The sequence below is a fragment of the Cyrtonyx montezumae genome, unplaced genomic scaffold, assembly GCF_038088225.1.
Source record: "Cyrtonyx montezumae isolate F1298 unplaced genomic scaffold, pur_monq_1.0 scaffold_3, whole genome shotgun sequence".
Taxonomy (NCBI): Eukaryota; Metazoa; Chordata; class Aves; order Galliformes; family Odontophoridae; genus Cyrtonyx; species Cyrtonyx montezumae.
The window spans coordinates 119,463,865-119,486,064 of NW_027072034.1; the positions used below are offsets into that span (position 1 = coordinate 119,463,865).

General features: G+C 40.1%; 1 protein-coding gene across 1 annotated transcript; it reads left to right on the forward strand.

Moving 5' to 3' along the window:
- Positions 1-8,298: 8,298 nt before the first annotated feature.
- LOC136051457 (uncharacterized protein C12orf50 homolog) lies at positions 8,299-20,328 on the forward strand. The gene is made up of 9 exons (XM_065740896.1): positions 8,299-8,346; positions 9,890-10,013; positions 11,675-11,848; positions 12,787-12,864; positions 12,962-13,081; positions 13,363-13,458; positions 18,331-18,438; positions 19,787-19,894; positions 20,096-20,328. The coding sequence occupies exons 1-9, from the start codon at positions 8,299-8,301 to the stop codon at positions 20,326-20,328; spliced, it is 1,089 nt and encodes a 362-aa protein (XP_065596968.1).
- Positions 20,329-22,200: the final 1,872 nt, after the last annotated feature.

Below are 22,200 nucleotides of genomic sequence, written 5' to 3' on the forward strand. Positions count from 1 at the left end.
CTGTTCCTCCTCTTTTCCCGCGATCAACAGATCATCAACATACTGGATAAGGGTGATTTCTGGAGCTGGTTGATATTCTTGCAAAATCTGTTCTAGGGCCTGCCCGAACAGATTTGGGGATTCGGTAAAGCCCTGTGGTAGTACTGTCCACCTCAGCTGTTGTTTTCTCCCTGTGTCCGGGTCTTCCCATTCAAAGGCGAAATAATCTTGGCAAGACTCATCTAGAGGGCAAGCCCAAAACGCATCTTTCAAATCAATTACACTATACCATAGGTTTTCAGGGCCTAATTTACTCAATAAGGTGTAAGGATTAGCAACTACAGGAAAGCGAGATATTGTCCTCTTATTTATTTCCCGTAAATCATGTACCAAACGATAGGTACCATTAGGTTTCCTTACCGGCAATATGGGAGTGTTGAATGGGGACATGCAAGGTTCCAGTAACCCCTGCTTTATAAGTCTCTCTATTTCTGGCTTTAGGCCTCTCCTTCCCTCCAATGAAATGGGGTACTGTTTTATTTTTATAGGAATTTCAGGGTCTTTAAGTTTAACTGAAAAAGGAGGTATTTCCAGACGTCCTACACTTTCGATTGTATACCATACTTCAGGGTCAATCCTTTCTTCATCCTCCACCCTTAAAGGGCAAAGTTTAATCTTTATTTCCCTGTTCTCTACTTCCAAGCTTATCCCCAGTTCTATAATTAAGTCTCGTCCTAACAAATTGAATTCAGCTTCTGGTACAATTAGAAAATCTCCCAATCCTAGTTTAGATTCTGTTTCTATTTTTACATTTTTAATGACCTCTACCTTAAAGGGTTCTCCCTTAGCTCCTACTACTAGGGCTGTTTCCCTGGACAATTTACATCCAGAAGGTAGTTGTTGCATGGTGGATCTCTCAGCCCCCGAGTCCACTAAAAATTCTATTTCTTCTTGTTGGGGACCTATCTTTAATTTTATCAAGGACTCACGGTGTTTCTGGGTCCCCAAAAGGTAAAGCCCCTGACCTCCCTAATCTTCTTTAAACACCTTTTCATCTTGCATCCTACTTCTACAGTTTTTCTTTAGGTGGCCTTTCTTCCCACAGTAGAAACAAGTCCGTTCTTCCTTTCTTTCTCTTGCTCCCTTGCTCTTCCCCTGATTAGAGGGAGGCTTTTGTAATGTTCGCCTTTCCTGCTTGTCTAGTTCCCGGCTCTCTCTAACCGCGGCCACCATCATCCTAACTTGCCTCTTCTGGCTCTCATCGTCCCTGCGAACATACACCTTCTGAGCTTCCCTTAATAATTCATCCATTCCTCTGTCCTGCCAATTCTCAATTTTTTCGAGTTTCTTTCGTATATCGTCCCAGGCCTTGGCCACAAACTGTGTTTTCAACAAAGCTTGTCCTAACGGGGTTTCAGTATCTAACCCGGAGTACATTTGTAAATTCTTTCGTAACCGCTCCAGCCAGTCATTAGGGGATTCCTCTTTCTTCTGTCTTTCATTGAATGCCTTATTGATATTCTGGCCTCTAGGGACTGCTTCCCTAATTCCTTGGATAACTATACTCCGTAAATCTTGCATATGTATCCGATGATTTGGGTCTTGGTGGTCCCATTGTGGCCTTTGTAAGGGCCATTTTACATCTGCCTGGGGTCCCTGGGCATGCTGGGCGTCCCAAACCCTCATTCCTGCAGTCCTAATCATATGTTTTTCTTCAGTTGTAAATAAGATGCCTAGGATGGACTGTAACTCATCCCACGTATATGTACTGGGGCCTAGAAATTGGTCTACCCTTTCCGCAACCCCTAATGGATCTTCCAAAAGTTTACCCATCTCTTTCTTAAATTCCCTAACATCTCCCGAATTTAAAGGTACTGAGATGAACCCCATTTGTGGATTGGGACCCCCCATGGGTACCTCTCGTAATGGATATAGATTCTGTTGACGTGTCCGACTCCTAGTTTGAGGGCCCAAATTAGGGTCCATTTCCTGATTATCTAAATTGTCCTGATTGTTTATTTCAGGCTGTGGAGAAGGAGGAGCTATCGGCTGTGGTGGGACATATGGTGGAGGTCCCATGGGGATATCCTCCTCTTTCCGAGGCTTCTGTTTTTCAGTCCTTTTATCTACTTCAGACAATTTGAAGATCGGGATTCCTGGTCCCCCTGGGTGTGTAACCCAAACAGCCGCATATTCGCTCTCTTCCTGACTAAAGGGAGTCTTAGAGTTAACCCAAAAATTTAACCGTTGTTGTACCCAATCTTCACTAGATCCAAATTTTGGCCAGCAAACAGCAGGGCCAATCTTTTGATCTCCTCACACTTCTACACAATAATGGATCATCTTGGTTTTACTCTTATTTCCTGTCCCGGGATAGTACCTCCACATTTCTAACATGAATGCTAGAGGAGAATCCTTTGGGACTGGAGGACGTTTCATGGCTACAGGGGCCTTGCTTTTTCCCTGTCCCATCTTCCAGAGTGCCTTCACTCAGTGTGTATGCGTTCCACTCACTTCCCCTCGTTCGTGGCTCACACCTTCGCAGGCAATGAGAACCGCACTACTAGAGGGTCCACACTCGCTTGGGTTAGTCCGAGCTACCGGCCCCCTCTCACACACACACCACTCGTCGCACTCCGGGAAACCCGACCCCGACCGAACGGAAAACCCCTGCCAAAACAGCAGTCACTTACGCATCCCGCGTCTTCGTCCGGACTTCTGTGCACAAAATTTAAGGGGTCGACCGGTCCTTTATTGCCTTTTTGCTCTTAAATTTCGGATCGTCGGTAGGAGTGAGGCAGGGAATCAAGAGTGGGGCCACCAGTTCTGGCGGGGCACCTCCTCAACCCTCAGAACACGGCCACTACTCCTATCCGAGTCACGGCACCAATTGTTATAGATAGATTCAACGGACTAGGAATCAAAAATTCAACTATTGAATTTTATTAATCAAATTGAGCAAAGAGCAAAAAGGCAATGCAGCGCTGGGAGACAGGGGACTCTGCGTTCCACCAACTGTCGCAACACTTGAACCGATACTCGATCCTTTTATACAGTCCATCTTTCGTATACGTGTCCTTTTTACTTCCTCATTGTGGTGTACTCTGCGCATGATCCTGGTGGTCGCATGAGTTGAAGTAAGTAGTCTTTCTCCATATCTCCTTCTTGACCCCTTCTGGTGGTTTTTCCTTTCATGGTACGTTGTTCATATGAGCAAATCTCATTAGTTACTTACACAGTCACTAACCCTTAACCACGTTTGAGCGAGTTCCCGGTTTGCACAAGCTTTCAGCAAGGTAGGTTTGCACAAGCTTTTGCATGCTAAGCTTATTCACTCTGGACAAACATTCCTATCTCTTTGACAATGGGCTCTTTAGTTGGTCTCGTCCCCCGGATGTATATAGCCCCAACACCCCTATTCTTTAAATGCATCCATCCTGTTGTGTTTATCTACTCATTTATTTATTTTAAATTTCGATTCAGTGTCCTTTCTTCCCACAATAATAACATTCTATTCCTCGTTCGGATCCCTTTTGCAGAGGCTTTCCAATGCTCTTAGTATTCCTAAGGTTTTCTCTTTTCTTAGGAATTTCCTCCTTTTTTCACCTCTCACAGCCGCGACAAATATTCGGGCCTTTGCTTTTTGTTTCTCCTCATCCCACCTTACGTATACTTTCTGTGCTTCTCTCAGTAATTCATCTAGTCCCTGTTTCCTGCCAGTCTTCTAACTTTTCCAATTTCTTTCTAATGTCCGTCCAAGACCTGGCCACAAAATGGGTTATTGCCTGCCCACTGGAGTATCAGGGTCTCCTTAACCCTTTTGCCCACAATCCATACCCTCAATTACACTTTCGTATACCGTTAACAATTGCACTTCTATATGCTACCTTATCCCGTTTCCCTTCTCGCCTAAGAAACAATGTTAGTTGATTGCACTCTACCACTTCCTGAAGGGGGGTTGTGGTGAGGAGGGGGTAGGCTTCTTCTCCCTGATAAGTAATGACAGGACGAGAGGGAATGGCCACAAGTTGCGCCAGGGAAGATTTAGATTAGACCTCAGGAAGCATTTCTTTTCTGAAAGAGTGGTCAGGCACTGGAATGGCCTGCCTACGGAGGTGGTTGAGGCACCATCCCTAGCGCTGTTCAAGAAGCGTTTAGATGAGGTGCTAAAGGACTTAATTTAGTAGTTGGGTAGAGATAGTGATAGGAGGATGGTTGGACTAGATGATCTTATAGGTCCTTTCCAACCTTATGAACTTATGAACTTATGAACTTATGAACTTATGAACTTATGAACTTATGAACTTATGATCTTATAGCTTAAAGTCCCATTTAGGGCTATGGACACCTTTCCTCTATTGGTCTGCCCTCCTCATTTAAAAGACAGAAACTCCCATCCTTTACACCTATGACATACATATAGACAAAAGACAAGTGGTGTACACACAAAGAGAACAATGACAGTTGTTGTCGCTCGCTTCGTCCGTCTCCGGCCGCTTCCCTCTCTGGAGGACGGAACCGCGGATCGGGACTCCGCACTCGCTCCGCAGCGATTCTGCGTCTCACGTATCCAGCACACTCATTCACGACTCACAAACATTGGCCAATGCACCCGATCAGGTCTTCTTTGTTTTCCACCCGACATTTCAACAATTTCAACAGATTCACAATAATGGACCATCAATTTTTGTTTTGTTTTTCCCTTTCTGGGATGGCCCATTTCCCCAGTATTTTACCATTAACCCCAGCGGACTGTCTGGGGGTATTTCAAGCAATTTGCTCCCTTTCTTATCCTTGGGGCCTCTCTGTGGGTCCCTCCTGGGGTCAGCAGATTTCAACTTTCTCTGCCCCATGTCCCCAGTATTTTATCATTAACCCCAGCAGACTGTCTGGGGGCATTTCGAGTAATTTGCTCCCTTCCTTATCCTTGGGGCCTTTCTGTGGGTCCCTCCTGGGGTCAGCAGACTTAGACTTTCTCTGCCCCATATTCTTATTCCGGGGTTTCCTTCTTTAAGCTATTTCCCCTCCTAATTCTAGGTGATCTATTCCCTTCCTCTGGGCCTCTCTGTGGGTCCCTGGGAATTTCTAACCACCCTCTCGAGAGGCTTTCCTCAACTTAATTCTCTCCACCCCGGAACTCGCCCTCCCAACCAAGCGATACTCACAGTCCGATGTTCTCGGTTGGATCTTCGTGCACAAGAATTACCGGATATTTACTGCAGTTTTTCCAAGGGAGCTCTTTTCCTTGCTTATTGCTTTTCCAAGTTCGTGTGATGCGAAAGGTCGGGCAAGGACTTTTCTCCCGAAGACAGAGAACCTTTCCAACCTTCCCAAGAACCTTTTCTCCCGAGGCTACCAAAAAGGTAGGGCGCCTCCCCGGGAGTCAGGATGTCCCGCTCGAGTCCAGTCGCATCACGTCGGGGTCACCAATTTGTCATAAACGCTCAGAGTCCAATCTGAGTTTTTAGAATATTTTATTATAATCAAAAGGTGAAAAGTAATAAGCAAGCAGCGCTGGGTGTGCCGGGAAGTCTCGCTCCACCAACAAAGACACAACGCAAAGAAAGTAAGAATACCTATTTAAAAGTATAGTTCATACATATTCATCACATTCCAACCTCTGATTTATAGAGAGGATTACACTTAAGGGTTGATTTTGATGTAAATCTTCAAACCTTGAAGGGGAAGAGCCCCTCACTGGTATTTTGTTAGGAGGGGTAGCGATAAGCTTAACACAGCTGTGTTATAAATAGACTCAATGGACTAGGAATCAAAAATTCAACTATTGAATTTTATTAATCAAATTAAGCAAGGAGCAAAGAGGCAATGCAGCGCTGGGCGACAGGGGACTCTGCGTTCCACCAACTGTCGCAACAGTTGAACCGATACTCGATCCTTTTATACAGTCCATCTTTTGTATACGTGTCCTTTTTACTTCCTCATTGTGGTGTACTCTGCGCATGATCCAGTTGTTGCTAGGGGGTCTTCTTCTGCCTCCCGGTGGTCGTATGGGTTGAAGTAAGTAGTCTTCCTCCATATCTTCCTCTTGACCCTTTCTGGTGGTTTTTCCTTTTATGGTATGTTATTCATATGAACAAATCTCATTGGTTAATTGCATAATCACTAGTCCTTGAGTGTGTTTAGGCTAGCTCGCGGTTTTGCGCAAGTTTTGTGTTTTCGCAAGCTAAGCTTTCTTATAGTAGTGTCTATCCTTTGTGGCAAGTGTTTTCGCAAGCTAAGCTTCCTTATATTAGTGTCTATCCTTTGCGGCCTTTTTGATTGTTTAAGCGGAATGTTCATCTACGTTACATGCTAAATCACAAACTACAGTTACTTATTTACAGGTTCCTTCCCTCTTACCGCGAACAAAAAGATTACTTTCTCACAATTCCCTCCTTTTTCTTTTATTACTATTTTTGTTCGTGGTATCCCTGTACCTCTCTTTCATTAAGCTCCAGATAATCCCTTGTCCCTGTTTCATGGAGGGGCTCATATTTGGCCCTCAAGAGCATCAAATGGAAAGCCTCCAATCTCCCTTTCACTATAGAGATTAGTTTATTGAAAATACAAGGCCCAAAGGTTAACACTAGGATCAGTAGTATTAAAGGACCCACTATAGTGGACAAAAGGGTTGTCATCCATGGGGAGCTATTGAACCAAGATTCATACCAACTTTGTTGCTCTTCTCGTTCCCTTCTCCTCTGTTCTAGTTGTTTTCGTAACTCTGTCATGGTGTCAATTACTACCCCAGTATGATCTGCATAAGTGCAACACTCTTCCCTTAGAGCTACACACAGTCCTCCTTGTTGTAAGAACTGAAGATCCAGTCCTCTACGATTTTGGAGTACTACCTCTGATAAGGACCTGACTGATTTCACTAATCCATCTATTGCCTTCTCAATTCGGCTTAGATCATCTACTGTGTGTCTCAAGTCCTTGAATCCCTGTTGTTGGGTTACTAGAGACGCTACCCCAGTTCCCATCCCTGCTTCCCCAACACCTAATAGCACCGCTATTGTCAGTGCGGTGAATGGTTCTCTTTTTATTAGATGGTATTCCAGGGTAATCTGATGCTCATATACATAATCCTTAGGATGATATGATATTCGGGGAAGAATTAAAACTTGTATGCAATATTCTGATGTCTCGTTAAAATTATCAATCGACAGGCATGGAGTAACTCCCAGGTTATTACAAATTCATCTTGTGTTAACTGTAGGAATGAGCCATTTGGCTGGCTTTTTCGGGTCTGAGATGGACACCTTTACTTGGCAGAGGTGTTTTCTTTTTTCGGGTATACTTCCTACACACATTCCTTTGCCTTTCACCTGCGCCATTGATAATCCAGGAGTGTTTTCTTTTCCCTTTCTCCAAACACATTCCCTGGGGTTTGTTCCATTACTTCATCCTGGCTTAGCAGGGGATCCTACGGCTTCATAAAAGGGCGGTCTCGCTATATAGCATAACCAGCATCCCTCAGTTAGATTTAGGTGAGTCTCATTTAGGACTTTAAATGTGGCCTGCATTATTTTCCATAGTGCGTTATATTCTTGAGTGGACTGATCATCTGGCCAATTAGTGGATTCGTTTTCACTCTGGGTCTCTTTTACTCCTGGGGTTATATTATTAGGACGCTTTGTTGTGCTTGTCTGACTTTCAACGTTAGCAACTGGATTGGGTCCTATAGGTACTGGGTCATGTGAGACTGGTTCCTTTTTTATGAGGAAGTATCCTCCCCGGTCTTTTCCAGATTCCCATAACCTGGCGCCCCAAAGTTTTCCCGTTAACCATACTGGATCATTAAGTTGATCCCTGATAACATCGATTTGTATTGCCTGGCAATTACCAATGCTTACTGAAACAATGAAACACAATGAAACACAATGAGTACAAGAACTTTGCTTAAAAATGCAGGCATCCGTTTTGTATCAGAGGTTTGGTTAGAAGACCCTAACTTCTACAGTGAGAAATAGGGACTATGTTCAAGCGTGGAAGGTTAGATGATGTCACCTGATGATGTCACAATGTCTGCAGGAGCAGTGGACCTATAACTGCCAGGTAACATTCTGTTTACCCCAGAAACCAACTTTGGCCTTTAGCAGGCAGGCCACCTCCTCAGCTCAGCTGTACTGAGCTTTAGCTAGGCCATCAGTTGGAGATTTGTTCCAAAACAGATGCAGACCTGAAGTTCTGAAAACACCTTCTTGTAAAGAAAACTACTGGTTTTGGGACAAATTTAAGATTTGCTTGTACACTGGTTTCTTTTAATGTGTGCTCTGCTGGAATAAAAGGAGTAGAATAAGTACAAAATAAGTGACAATGGATCAAGATGGGAATGACCACAGTTATTCTCCTCCACATGCACAGGTAAATGCTATAGATTCTAGAGTGGTCAGCATCCTTGATGATACGTGCATAGTTAGAGGGAGATTTATTATCGAACGTTAGAAGTTGGTATGCGTCTATCATGGCATACATAAATCAATGATTTAATTTTCTGAAGTGAGAGGAGCTAATTGTCCTAATTTCTCCTGGGGCTAAGGCTCAGATACTCAGGGAGCACAGACATTAAAAATCCCTCATAATTCATCTCTCTTATTCTGTCAAAGTTATAGTAAATCTGAATTAATAGACCGTGTTTACAAGTTCTGCTTACACTGACTACCTGAGTTTCTTCAAGACCTGTTCCAGAAAAGGAAGCCATTCAGAACTTCCAAGAAATGTTTCTGTTGTAGTTGGTAAAAATCCAGGGGTGGATTGGTTCTTGGTTATTGCATCTGTTTGAGCATCGGTGGTTTAGGCATTGGTGCTTCAGAGACAGGCTTCGACTCCTAATGCCAGCTGAGTAAGACTCGTCTCTCCAGAACCAATGGGAACATTCCCACTTACTTCAGGGAGAATTCAGACGTTTTTCAAGTGTGACTTTGTTTTCCTTAAAGAAAAATAAGGGAGAGAATTTTGAGTGAAGAAAGGGGCTTTCACTGGAAATGTGCTGGTTGTGCACTTTTGTGGACAGATGTAATCTGGAAAAATCTCGATCAGTATTATCCCAGCACTGGGACTGTATGTAGAAGTGAAGCAGCAATAATTGGATGACCAACTTGTTTTTCCCCATTAAGCTTCTGTGTGTCATGTGAAAAAACAGCTGGCAGGTGGCCTAAGCAGTGTAATGGTAGTAGTTTCTGAACATCAAATCCTGCATAATTTTGGTGATTTGTAAATATTTTTCATCACATTTTTATACTTGGCTGCTGCATGGTCTCTCACATTAATGACAAGGAGTTTTATTGGAGGACATTCACAGTTTAAAGCAGCCACTTGTACGCTGTGTATGGGGATTTAGTCTGTCAACCTCAGAATCATTCTGTGCATTAGTGTTTCAAGTGAAGAGTCTGTCACTGCGAGAAACTTCTGAGCTCTGATATCTTGTGAACGTGATGGAGACAAGGGAAGCGTTCACATAAAGGTAGAAAGGAGTGGGTTTCTTCAAGCACAATTTTAATTCTAACATCAAAAGTGACTTCCTCCTGCCAACGTGGTTTTGAAAGAGAAATGAAACAAATTTCTTTTGTAATCCACGTCTGACAAGTCTGTACAAGTTCCTAAATTTGTATGATTTCAGGGGGTTTTTTAGGCATCTTCAGCAAATTTTGTTTGAGATGGGTCTGGTAAACTTATTCTGTAGAAGAGGAAACCCAGGCACACATAAATTAAATGAATACTGTGTAAAAAAGAAAGATTTTTTTCTTCCCAACATCTGTAAAATGTCTGCAGTGGAGAATGTATCTCCCTTACGTAGGTGTAGTTACCTTTAAACATTCTGACAGAGCACTGTGTGGTCCTGCAAAGTGTTAGTCCTCCGTTCATCACAGTACACTGTAACCATGTCTGAAAATGTTTTGTCTCCCAGCAAAAGTACAGCAACACCTTGTGTTTCTGGGAAACAAAGCCGTTAGGCTGTGTGAGGATCAATTGCAGCTTCCAGCATAGCAAACCTCGTCGTATAAACAGACTGTTTCTGCCGCCTACTGTCAGTAAGTAGAAGTGTTTTCTCAACCATTTGTCCACTAAGTAACTAAACACTGAAACATATCCTTAAACTTCCACTGCTTGCATAGTGCACGTTAACATCAAAAAAGTGCACCGCTGCAAATGAATCAGGAGTGACCAGCTATCACATCAAGTTCAGAGTGAACCAAGGAGTTGTACTGATCAGTGGGTGGGTTGCTATGTTAATTTATACATGTACGTGCAGTGTTGCAAGTCTTCATAGTTGCTAGTTATATATAAGATGAATTAGTAGATGCCACTTTAGATTTCTGAGATCCACGGAGCACAAACTTTATATTAGCTTTTCATCTGTGCTATATTATTGGAGTAGGAAGGCATTTATCTATGTAAATATTTTGTCCCGGCTTAGAACATACGAGTCAGATTTAGTCTGAAGATTTTGTTTCATAGGAAATCATTAATCTCTTAGCTTCTGAACTGATAGGGTCTTTTCTGGCCTCACTCGAAAGCATCACTCAGGGACTTTTTTTATTCCCGTTTTCTAAAAAGTATCTGAAATTGTCCATTTTCTCCAAGGAAATGATTAATGTAGTTTATTGCCAGCTACTAACAGACTGGAGAAGTGAGAAACTAAAAGCAAACTAAAACCACCTTCCCCTAATCCACTCCTACCTCCTCCCCTAGGGAGGGAATGGGGGGAATGCATTGAGGGGAATGGGGTGACTGCAGTCAGTCCTTAACGATTCATCTCTGCTGTTCCCTTGTGGTCACTCTTTGCCCAGCGTGGTGTCACTCTGGTGAGATGCCATCCTTCCTGAACTGATCCCACGTGGCCTTCCAAGCGCTGCCCCAACACAGCTCGGTACCACAGGGCCCACCCTTCAGGTGGTGCCCCACACTCATACTCTAATGCTCAGCCTCTGCCAGACAGAGCTGCTGTAAACTCAATTACACTTTTGGTTATGGTGTGAACTAGGGAAGATGCCCAACAGACATTCTTTCTAGGAGTAATGCCCGAAACTCAGAACTAGGAAACGGCCCCAAACTGTTTCATTTTACTGGCATGCCTGTAACTCCACAGTCTGGGTGCTCACCATAACATTGCACATGCTGTAATTATTTATTTATTTCCAGGCTTAAAACTCGTGTTGAAGTTTGATTTGGCTTAGTGCTTAACAGTGCTAAATTCTTCCAAACTGATGCCCTGTGGAGCAACCCAGGCCTGCCTGCTACTCAGCATGCTTACTCTATTTCCACAAGCAGAGTCCTGGAAGCAATGCACTTCAGCCAAGATGTTATTAATCCCTTATTTCCCTGTGTTGTAAACTACCTACAAAGAGATTGGAAGAAAGAAAGTTACTTAGTTTGTCTGTCTACTAGCAGGAAGAGATATACAGCCTTTTTTGAACAGTATAGAAGCTTCTCTTTTCTGCAGGCTATAGTCAGCAGTGTGTTGTCTTTCCCATCAGAGGGGCTACTACACATGCATTCTATTTCTTCATGTGTTTGGAGTGTGTTCATTTGCCTGCCTCTCTAGAAGATACTTGAAATAAGGCTCAGTTCATCTATTTGCAGACAGTTTATGTATGATAATTACTTTGAAAGTTTACCTGTTGGTCTGAACCTGAACTTCAGATTGCAGTTCCCTCTTGAAAAAAAATCGGTCTCTGGTTCTTTTCTGCAGATACTGTAGTTCAACAGCAAGGCCAAGAAGGGATTCTGATTTCAGCCAATAGTCAAGAACTCTACAAAATTCAGGGGAATATTTTAATACCAATTCACCCTCCAGTGATTGTAGACCTCAGCAATGAAGACGATGAAGACGAGGATGAAGAGGAGGACGAAGACAATAGTAATAGTAAATAAGTTTTCCATTTCCTCTTAGAAGGAACTAGAATAAAGGTTTTTCACCTGATGCAATGTGGTTCACAACTGATGTATTCCCATGACTGTTAACATTTTTAGGAAAGAGCTGTTGTCAAGTTTTTGAAACTGTTTCCCAGCAAAGCTGTTAGACAGCAGACGCATGAGTAAACCATAGTTTCTAACTCCTGCAAAGCATCTAGTTTTGTATTTTGATGCTGGCGTAATTCCCATATTCCATTTTTCATCAAATAGAGTTTAAAATATTCAGATGACTGTCAAATACTATCATATAACAAGCATTTGGCATTTTCTCATGTAGAATGACATTTTTATTATCTTCCTGTTCTCACCAATCTTAATCATCTTAACAATTAATATTTAATACTATGTGTTGACTGAGGACTTGCTAAAGAAAATGCATGCAATATGCTTCACTGGTTTACTAACACATATATATATGAAAAAAAAAATGTGAAAAAGAAAACAAAAATCAACAACCAGCACACCTGTAGTTAAGCAATGGAACGTGTCTCACTTAGAGATTAGTCTTACTAATCTTAACTGGAACAGATAAGGAGCACTCACAAAAGAGTGTTACTTAAGAGTTGCAGGCACTGCAAGTTAACAACATTGGGAAGAGGCTTTGTGACAAGAAAACATGGATGACATGTTCACTGAGATTTCCTTTTGAGAATATATATAATAATTTACAGATGAATACTGAAAATATTTTTTTAAATCACTCTAAATCAGCAGTTATTTTAAGAGCTGCTGTAGCTGAAATTCCATTGCACTGGGAAAAAACCTAATGTTAACAAATAGTCATGGCAAAAATGAAATTCATCGTGTTATTTGATAGTTAAGAAACATTAATGGTCTTGGTATGGCATGACAAGACATCTAGTAATCTTTATAAAATGTTTCCTACAGCTATTTCTGTTACACGGGAAAAGACTGCTGAAGACATTGAAGAAGAAAGAGCAATAATGGAAGTGTGCTATAAATCTGGTAAGTATGACATGGGTGACCCTTTTATGAACAGCACCATTGCCAGTATAGTAAAGGTGTTTGAGGTTTTTTTTTTCACTTTTTGCTGTTTGTTTAGGAGAATATTATAGGATTCAGAACCCTCAGGTTCTCCAGTCAGGAGAAATTGCTCCTCCACCTCCAGGTTTGGGAAGTGAGAAATTAGCAATGGACACCGTTGAGCAAGATTCAGGGACAGGTAGGTATTTTTATTTTTGTAGTCAGTATATACCATGTCTTCTTTAATGTGAGTGTCATGGCACTTCCTTAGAAAATTCAGATGTTATACATGAGTGCTTAAGTTTCACAATGCACAGTTGAAATGACTAATAACAGAGAAAGAAGAATATAAAGCAAGCAGGTCAAGGAAATTGCTTGGAGCTAATTACTAATTCATAGATGTGGAGGGAAGAGAATGACATTTTCATTCATTGTGGCTATATGCAGGGAGCTAACGTGTTCCTTCTGTTGCCTTTCCAGGTGACAGTAATATGAAAAGAGAGAGAGAGACTTCAGGAATGGAAGTATCAGTGAAGCAATTTAGCAGAACAGATGACAAATCCTGTGAAAATAAAGGTAATTCATATTGGCTTCTCAATGCTGAACATTGTGTTGTAAAGAAAACTGCCTAAAGTCAATATGCCTGGTACAAACTCCACCCTTTAAATATAAATTAATATCTGAAATACCTAGGTTTTTTTGTTACACATTTTGTACACTCCTTTTCATACTACACCATCAATTGTAGGGATTGAAAATATCACTTATTATTCAGCATGTTTGACGATTTTAGTAAATATAAAAAACCTTTATGGTCATTACATTGGACTTTTTCCTGCTTATTTTGGTCAGAGAAATGGCTTGTGAAGTTAAAAAAAATTAGTGGAGGAATGCCTACAGGAGGCATTACTTTCAGACCAATCTATGTTTGTTTGCTTAACAGCATTTGCTTTTTTTTCCTTCAGAAATATAAAATACTGGTAAGAATAATAAGAATTTCAGTATTATTCCTTTTTCTCCCCTTTGTTTGTCAATGCAAAATAATTCATGACCATGCTAGGGATGCTTGGTCTAGCTGTCAGCAAAGTGCTGTGCATCTTCTAGCTTCAGATGGGTATGAAACAGCATACAGGTCTCTTTCATATTATCACAGAACCATAGAGTGGCTTGGGTTGAAAAGGACCTCAAAGATCATCTAGTTGGTCTCTACAGCTCCAAGTATTTTCATTCTGTGAGATTATCTAATGTTATGGGTGACTTATTCTTTGCAAATTTAGGAGTTACTTCTTTGTATGGGAAACAGATTTCTGAACAGGAATTGATGCTTTTCACCATCATTACTGAAGGTTTGTCTACCAAAGACACTTGTGTGTCTTCAGCTCAAATGATTTGTTCAGTCTGATTAATTAAACTGACTGACATTCAGTTGGCAGTCTCATTTTATAACAAACACAGTTATTCTTAAATCTGGTCAAGAGAGCTTATGCAGTATGCTTCACTGGTTTACACGTATGGATATATTTCAAAACACATATTTTAGAAACCAAAAAACAACACACCTGTAATTAAGCAATTGAACGTGTCTCACTTCGAGGTTAGTCTTACTAGTCTTAACTGTGACAGATAAGGAGCACTCACTTCATCACCTGTGACAGCAGACATAGCAGGTTAACATCATTGGGTAGAGGCTTTGTGACAAGAAAACATGGATGACATGTTCACTGAGATTTCCTTTTGAGAATATATATAATATTTTACAGATGAATACTGAAAATATTTTTTTAAATCGCTCTAAATCAGCAGTTACTTTAAGAGCTGCTGTAGCTGAAATTCCATTGCACTGGGAAAAAACCTAATGTTAACAAATAGTCATGGCAAAAATGAAATTCATCGTGTTATTTGATAGTTAAGAAACATTAATGGTCTTGGTATGGCATGACAAGACATCTAGTAATCTTTATAAAATGTTTCCTACAGCTATTTCTGTTACACCGGAAAAGACTGCTGCAGACATTGAAGAAGAAAGAGCAATGAAGGAAGTGTGCTATAAATCTGGTGAGTATGACATGGGTGACCCTTTTATGAACAGCACCATTGCCAGTATAGTAAAGGTGTTTGAGGTTTTTTTTTTCACTTTTTGCTGTATGTTTAGGAGAATATTATAGGGTTCAGAACCCTCAGGTTCTCCAGTCAGGAGAAATTGCTCCTCCATCTCCAGGTTTGGGAAGTGAGAAATTAGCAATGGACACCGCTGAGCAAGATTCAGGGACAGGTAGGTATTTTTATTTTTGTAGTCAGTATATACCATGTCTTCTTTAATGTGAGTGTCATGGCACTTCCTTAGAAAATTCAGATGTTATACATGAGTGCTTAAGTTTCACAATGCACAGTTGAAATGACTAATAACAGAGAAAGAAGAATATAAAGCAAGCAGGTCAAGGAAATTGCTTGGAGCTAATTACTAATTCATAGATGTGGAGGGAAGAGAATGACATTTTCATTCATTGTGGCTATATGCAGGGAGCTAACGTGTTCCTTCTGTTGCCTTTCCAGGTGACAGTAATATGAAAAGAGAGAGAGAGACTTCAGGAATGGAAGTATCAGTGAAGCAATTTAGCAGAACAGATGACAAATCCTGTGAAAATAAAGGTAATTCATATTGGCTTCCTGATACATCTACAAGCAAAAAGAGCCCAATTCCCTCATCTCATCTTCATAGTAGAGCTGTTCCAGCCTTCCTGTGATCTTAGTGGCCCTCCTCTAGTCTCATTCCAAGAGCTCTGTGTTTGTCATGTACTGGGGTCCCCAGGCCTGGATGCAGTACTGCAGATGGGTCCTCACAAGAGCTGCACACATGGGGACAATCACCTCCCCCTGCCTGCCGAGAAGGAATTCTGTAATTAAATCATACCCCTGCGTATTTAAAGCTTTTAAATGTTTATCTTATTTTTTTTTTTGGGTGGAATTTTCTTAATGAATTGTCTATTTGGTTTTATTATATTTTTTTTTATTGATTTCACTCAGAATGTAATTATAAAATGGTTCACATTTTATTGTTCAGAATGTTCTTTAAAATTGAGAATTTCCTTCATCTTTTCTTCATGTTCTCTAGGAGGTGGTTATTTTGCACCACAGAGGAACAAATATTTTAATGGGAAACAAAGTGAGCCAGTATATTTTGAAAAAGCACCAACTACATCCAAATATTCAAACGAAAAATATACTTATTTAAGGTTTGGGGATGACCTGCTGGAGAGGTGCTCTGTGAATAGGGACTTCTATCTGATAAATAATGACAGGACGAGAGGGAATGGCCACAATTTGTGCCAAGGAAGATTTAGATTAGATTTGAGGAAACATTTTTTCTCTGAAAGGGTGGTCAGGCACTGGAATGGCCTGCCTAGGGAGGTGGTTGAGGCACCATCCCTAGCGCTGTTCAAGAAGAGTTTAGATAAGGTGCTAAGGGATTTGATTTAGCAGTTCAGTGGGTAGGGATGGTGTTAGGAGGATGGTTGGACTAGATGATCTTGTAGGTCCTTTCCAACCTAATGTACCTTTGAACATATGAAACTATAAAGGAAATTGGTTTGAGCTAATTACTAATTTACAGATGTGGAAGGAAGAGAATGACATTTTCATTCATTGTGGCTATATGCAGGGAGCTAACGTGTTCCTTCTGTTGCCTTTCCAGGTGAAAATAATATGAAAAGGGAGAGAGAGACTTCAGGAATGAAAGTACCATTGAAATGTATTAACAGAGCGGATGATAAATCCTATGAAAATAAAGGTAATTAATATTGGCTTCTCATTGCTGAACACTGTGTTGTAATGAAGTCAATATGCCTGGTACAAACTCCACCCTTTAATTATAAATTAATATATGAAATACCTAGTTTTTTTGTTACACATTTTGTACACTCCTTTTCATACTACACCATCAATTGTAGGGATTGAAAATATCAGTTATTATTCAGCATGTTTGAAGATTTTAGTAAATATAAGAAACCTTTATGGTCATTACATTGGACTTTTTCCTGCTTATTTTGGTCAGAGAAATGGCTTGTGCCGTTAAAAATATAAGTAGGGGAATGCCTACTGGAGGCATTACTTTCAGACCAACCTGTGTTTGTTTGCTTATCAGTATTTGCATTTTTTCCTTCAGAAATATAAAATACTGGTAAGAATAATAAGAATTTCAGTATTATTCCTTTTTCTCCCCTTCGTTTGTCAATGCAAAATAATTCATGACCGTGCTAGGGATGCTTGGTCTAGCTGTCAGCAAAGTGCTGTGCATCTTCTAGCTTCAGATGGGTATGAAACAGCATACAGGTCTCTTTCATATTATCACAGAACCATAGAGTGGCTTGGGTTGAAAAGGACCTCAAAGATCATCTAGTTGGTCTCTACAGCTCCAAGTATTTTCATTCTGTGAGATTATCTAATGTTATGGGTGACTTATTCTTTGCAAATTTAGGAGTTACTTCTTTTTATGGGAAACAGATTTCTGAACAGGAATTGATGCTTTTCACCATCATTACTGAAGGTTTGTCTACCAAAGACACTTGTGTATCTTCAGCTCAAATGATTTGTTCAGTCTGATTAATTAAACTGACTGACATTCAGTTGGCAGTCTCATTTTATAACAAACACAGTTATTCTTAAATCTGGTCAAGAGAGCTTATGCAGTATGCTTCACTGGTTTACACGTATGGATATATTTCAAAACAAAATAATAGAGAAAGAAGAATATAAAGCAAGCAGGTCAAGGAAATTGCTTGGAGCTAATTTCTAATTCATCGATGTGGAGGGAAGAGAATGACATTTTCATTCATTGTGGCTATATGCAGGGAGCTAACGTGTTCCTTCTGTTGCCTTTCCAGGTGACAATAATATGAAAAGAGAGAGAGAGACTTCAGGAATGAAAGTACCATTGAAATGTATTAACAGAGCGGATGATAAATCCTATGAAAATAAAGGTAATTAATTTTGGCTTCCTGATACATCTACAAGCTAAACAAGCCCAATTCCCTCATCTCATCTTCATAGTAGAGCTGTTCCAGCCTTCCTGTGATCTTAGTGGCCCTCCTCTAGTCTCATTCCAAGTGCTCTGTGTTTGTCATGTACTGGGGTCCCCAGGCCTGGATGCAGTACTGCAGATGGGTCCTCACAAGAGCTGCACACATGGGGACAATCACCTCCCCCTGCCTGCCGAGAAGGAATTCTGTAATTAAATCATACCCCTGCGTATTTAAAGCTTTTAAATGTTTATCATATTATTATTTTTTTTTTGGGTGGAGGTTGCTTAATGAATTGTCTATTTGGTTTTATTATATTTTTTCTTTTTTATTAATTTCATTCAGAATGTAATTATAAAATTGTTCACATTTTATTGTTCAGAATGTTCTTTAAAATTGAGGATTTCCTTCATCTTTTCTTCATTTTCTCTAGGACGTGATTATTTTGCACCACAGAGGAACAAATATTTTAATGAGAAAGAAAGTGTGCCAGTATATTTTGAAAAAACACCAACTGCATCAAAGCATTCAAACGAAAAAGGTACTTATTTAAGGTTTGAGGATGACCTGCTGGAGAGCTACTCTGTGAATAGGGACTTCTTCTCCCTGATAAATAATGACAGGACGAGAGGGAATGGCCACAAGTTGTGCCGGGGAAGATTTATATTAGATTTGAGGAAACAATTTTTCTCTGAAAGAGTGGTCAGGCACTGGAATGGCCTGCCTAGGGAGGTGGTTGAGGCACCATTTCTAGCACTGTTCAAGAACCGTTGAGATGAGGTGCTAAGGGATTTGATTTAGCAGTTCAGTGTGTAGGGATGGTGTTAGGAGGATGGTTGGACTAGATGATCTTGTAGGTCCTTTCCAACCTATAAAGCTATGAACCTATGAACTTGGGGTTCCTGATGATGATAGGCTGGCCCTGAGGCAGCAGTGTGCGCTGGTGGCCAAGAAGGCCAATGGGATCCTGGGCTGCATTAAAAAGAGCATGGCCAGCAGGTCAAGGGGCCTTGATCCTCCCCCTCTACTCTTCCCTGGTGAGGCCTCACCTGGACTCCTGTGTCCAGTTCTGGGCTCTTCGGTACAAAATAGACAGGGATCTCCTTGAAAGACTTCAGTGGAGGGCTACAAAGATATTAATGGGCATGGAACACCTCTCTTATGAGGAAAGGCTGAGAGACCAGGGTCTGTTCAGCCTTGAGAAAAGGAGATGCAGAGGGAATTTAATCCATGTCCATAAATACCTAAGGAGTGGGAGGCAAAAGGACGAGGCTGGACTCTGTGCGGTGCATGGTGATAGAACCAAGGGAAAATGGCCACAAACTGAAGCGCAGGAAGTTCAGCACAAATGTGTGTGGGAACTTCTTCCCAGTGCAGTGCCGGAGCAGTGGCACAGCTGCACAGAGAGGTGGTGGAGTCTCCTTCTCTGGAGACGTTGCAGACCCGCCTGGACGCCTACCTGTGCAACCTGGGCTAGGGAGCTGCTTTGGCAGGGGGCATACAGTTCTGTGATTCTTTGCTTTTCAGTGAGATTCTATTTCTTACAGTATTATTGAAGTTTTTCTGATTCCTAATGGGAAACGTTCAGAGACAGAATCAAAGTAATTGTTTGTTTCAAACTTGTTCAAAGTACTGTTGGACTGTTATTGTTAAATTTTGAGTTTGTCCTCAAGATTTTGAGACCTTGAGCTGTGCTAATGGAAATGTAGCAACTTTTTTTTCATTTTGTGAGATGATTCTTTCAAAATATTTAAAGAGGAAGATAGTGTTCCTTACCTAAGGAGACCTGTGTATGAAGTGGAAGATGAGTTTTTCAATTCATCATAGCATTTCTTGATAAGAAAATGTGTGCTTTTTGAAAGGTAAATCTGTGCAATTAAATCCTTCAGCAACAGACAGCGCTGAATGTGTGAGGAAATACCACTTCAAGGGGGTAAAGAAGAATAACTGTATTTCTGAGGAGCAAAGAAACTCACCTAATGCAGGAACAGGCAAAGGTATTTTTATAAAACAGTTGGCTTACTCATTCCTAAAAACTAAACTATTAGATGATTTAGCACTACCTTGTTCCGTTCTATGTGTCGCATATGGACAATCTCTATTTTGAGTGGACTGTCTGTACAGAACATTCTTTTAAATTTTGTCTTCTTTGAGTGATATCACAACATTACTTTATACATTTGTTTTTCCAATTTTAGGAACTCCCACTTCATACTCAAAAGTTAAACCAAATTACCAACAAAATTATCGTAGAAGGGATGATGGAACTACTTCTTCTATTGGTTCTGTGAGACAAACTGAAAGAAACATTTATTTCAACTCTCCAGAACCTAAAAGATCAGCATATGTGTCCTACCGTGGTGGCAGAGTCATACAGGAACCAATGTACAATGGATATACACTTGAGTTCCTGCTTACATGGAATTCTTAAAATGACTCTTAAAATACCTGACTGTATTCTGCTGCTTTCACGTTTGTCACTGGAAGTGAATATGTAGGTTTTTATATCTAAATATGAATACCTATTTAGGTACTTACACCTAAGTGTGGGCAAGAGGCCATTTAATCCAGCTTGATTTTCATCATTACACTACAGTAATTTCCATAGAGATGTAAACGCATTTAAACTTTGTGCTGATTCCCACTTCTGAATCTTCTTGTAGGTAATTTTCTTCTTTTGAAAGATAACGTTTGACCATTTTAATTTATCATTCTACTCTGAATATCAATAGTAATAGCAGTAGAAGTAGTCTTCCAGTATCATTTTAGTTTGCTCTCAAGAAATATTTATTGTTCCACTTTTTTTCTGGAAGGGGATGAAGGAATGACCTTTTTTTTTTTTTTTTTTGGTCTATGTCTTTGCAAATAGTATTTCACTGAAATTCTACTTAGGGTTTTTGATTGTTTTCATTATTGATGATTATTTTTTTTTCTTAAGTAAACAAACTCTTGGAGTGTATTCAAACTTCAGAACAAGTTTAAATTGGTAACAGAACTTTTGCGACATGCATTATTGTGTTCTCACATTGTCATTGCTGAATGGAGGACAAAATTCATTCTTCCTACCATTCTTTCAGGGTGATGTACCTTCCGTGTCATGAATTCAACAAGAAACTTAGAGTGGGATTTGTAATCTATTTTACTTTTTGTCTCTTTCAGATGTAATTATGTATCTTCTAGTTACATTTAACTTTATAATACAGTTTTGCAATGTTCTACTTACAGAATAGTACCATATTTTGGCTTTTATTTCCAGCCTTAATCAGTATTTTGGACAACTGTGTTTTGACACTTCAGTGACAAATAGAATGACAAATAATTCAAATAATTCTCAAATGATAAATTGCCAGTTTTATTTATCTTTGTTAAGATGGATCTCCATTTTGAGGTGCCTTCTTGTCTTCATTTACAATAAAAGTAGTATGTCTGACGGGTAATTGTTTTTAGATGAGAAAGTGTAAATGAAATCAATCTCAGCATTATTGTTTAGTCCTTGGGACTAACAGTTTTGGTTGTTTTTTTCCTTTAAATATTTGGGTTTTTTTTTTTGAGGTTTGCATAGAAATACCAGAGAGAAGTTCTCAATGCAAAAGATATATTTTACCAAATCTCCAGTCTAAAAATGGGATAGAGCATTTCAAAGAAAATTTGTCCAGAGCGTTTTGTCCTACAAAGAGCTAACATCATTTTCAGCACCTTTTCTTTGAAGAGTACCTGAGCCGCTGGGTGTGAAATTCTTCTGGACACAAATGAAAAACATTGGACCAAAACTAAAAACTGTGTTACTTAGATGCTGCATATAAACTGAAAAACAGAATTATTGTGGAATTACTTGTTGGAATTGATCTGGAATTAAAAGAAAACAGGGATATCAGTATAATAATGCTTTTTGCATTTCTAACCAAATTGTATACAAAACGATTATTTATTAACATCGTATTGCTTTGTATCTGGTGCTTTCACAAACAGGTAAATCTGTTGTAGAAATATTTGTAATTCAGTTTTTTATCAAAACTGTGTCTCCTTGTTGAGAAAATGTATCTCTTGAAACCTCTTAAAACCTCACCAGAGACTGTAAGATCCTAAGCAACGTTGAATAATCTGAAAGAATTGTTAGTAGTTTTACATGTGGACGTGTAATTTTCTCTGTATAATTAACACATTATTTCTGATCGTCTAAAATGTTCTGACATGACAACAAAATATGTCCCTGCTTTTTAAGTGAGGAGATTTCATGAAGTGGGTTTTGGCTTCTAGCACTGGAGAAAGCAAGAGAGAACGTGTATGTGGACAATCTCTCTCT

Excerpts from the sequence above, each read along its gene's own strand:
- LOC136051457 (XM_065740896.1), top strand. The coding sequence starts at position 8,299 with ATGGATCAAGATGGGAATGACCACAGTTATTCTCCTCCACATGCACAG. Across the intron at positions 8,347-9,889 it reads ATTCTCCTCCACATGCACAG|CAAAAGTACAGCAACACCTT; the intron begins GTAAATGCTATA and ends TTTGTCTCCCAG. Across the intron at positions 11,849-12,786 it reads GGACGAAGACAATAGTAATA|CTATTTCTGTTACACGGGAA; the intron begins GTAAATAAGTTT and ends TGTTTCCTACAG.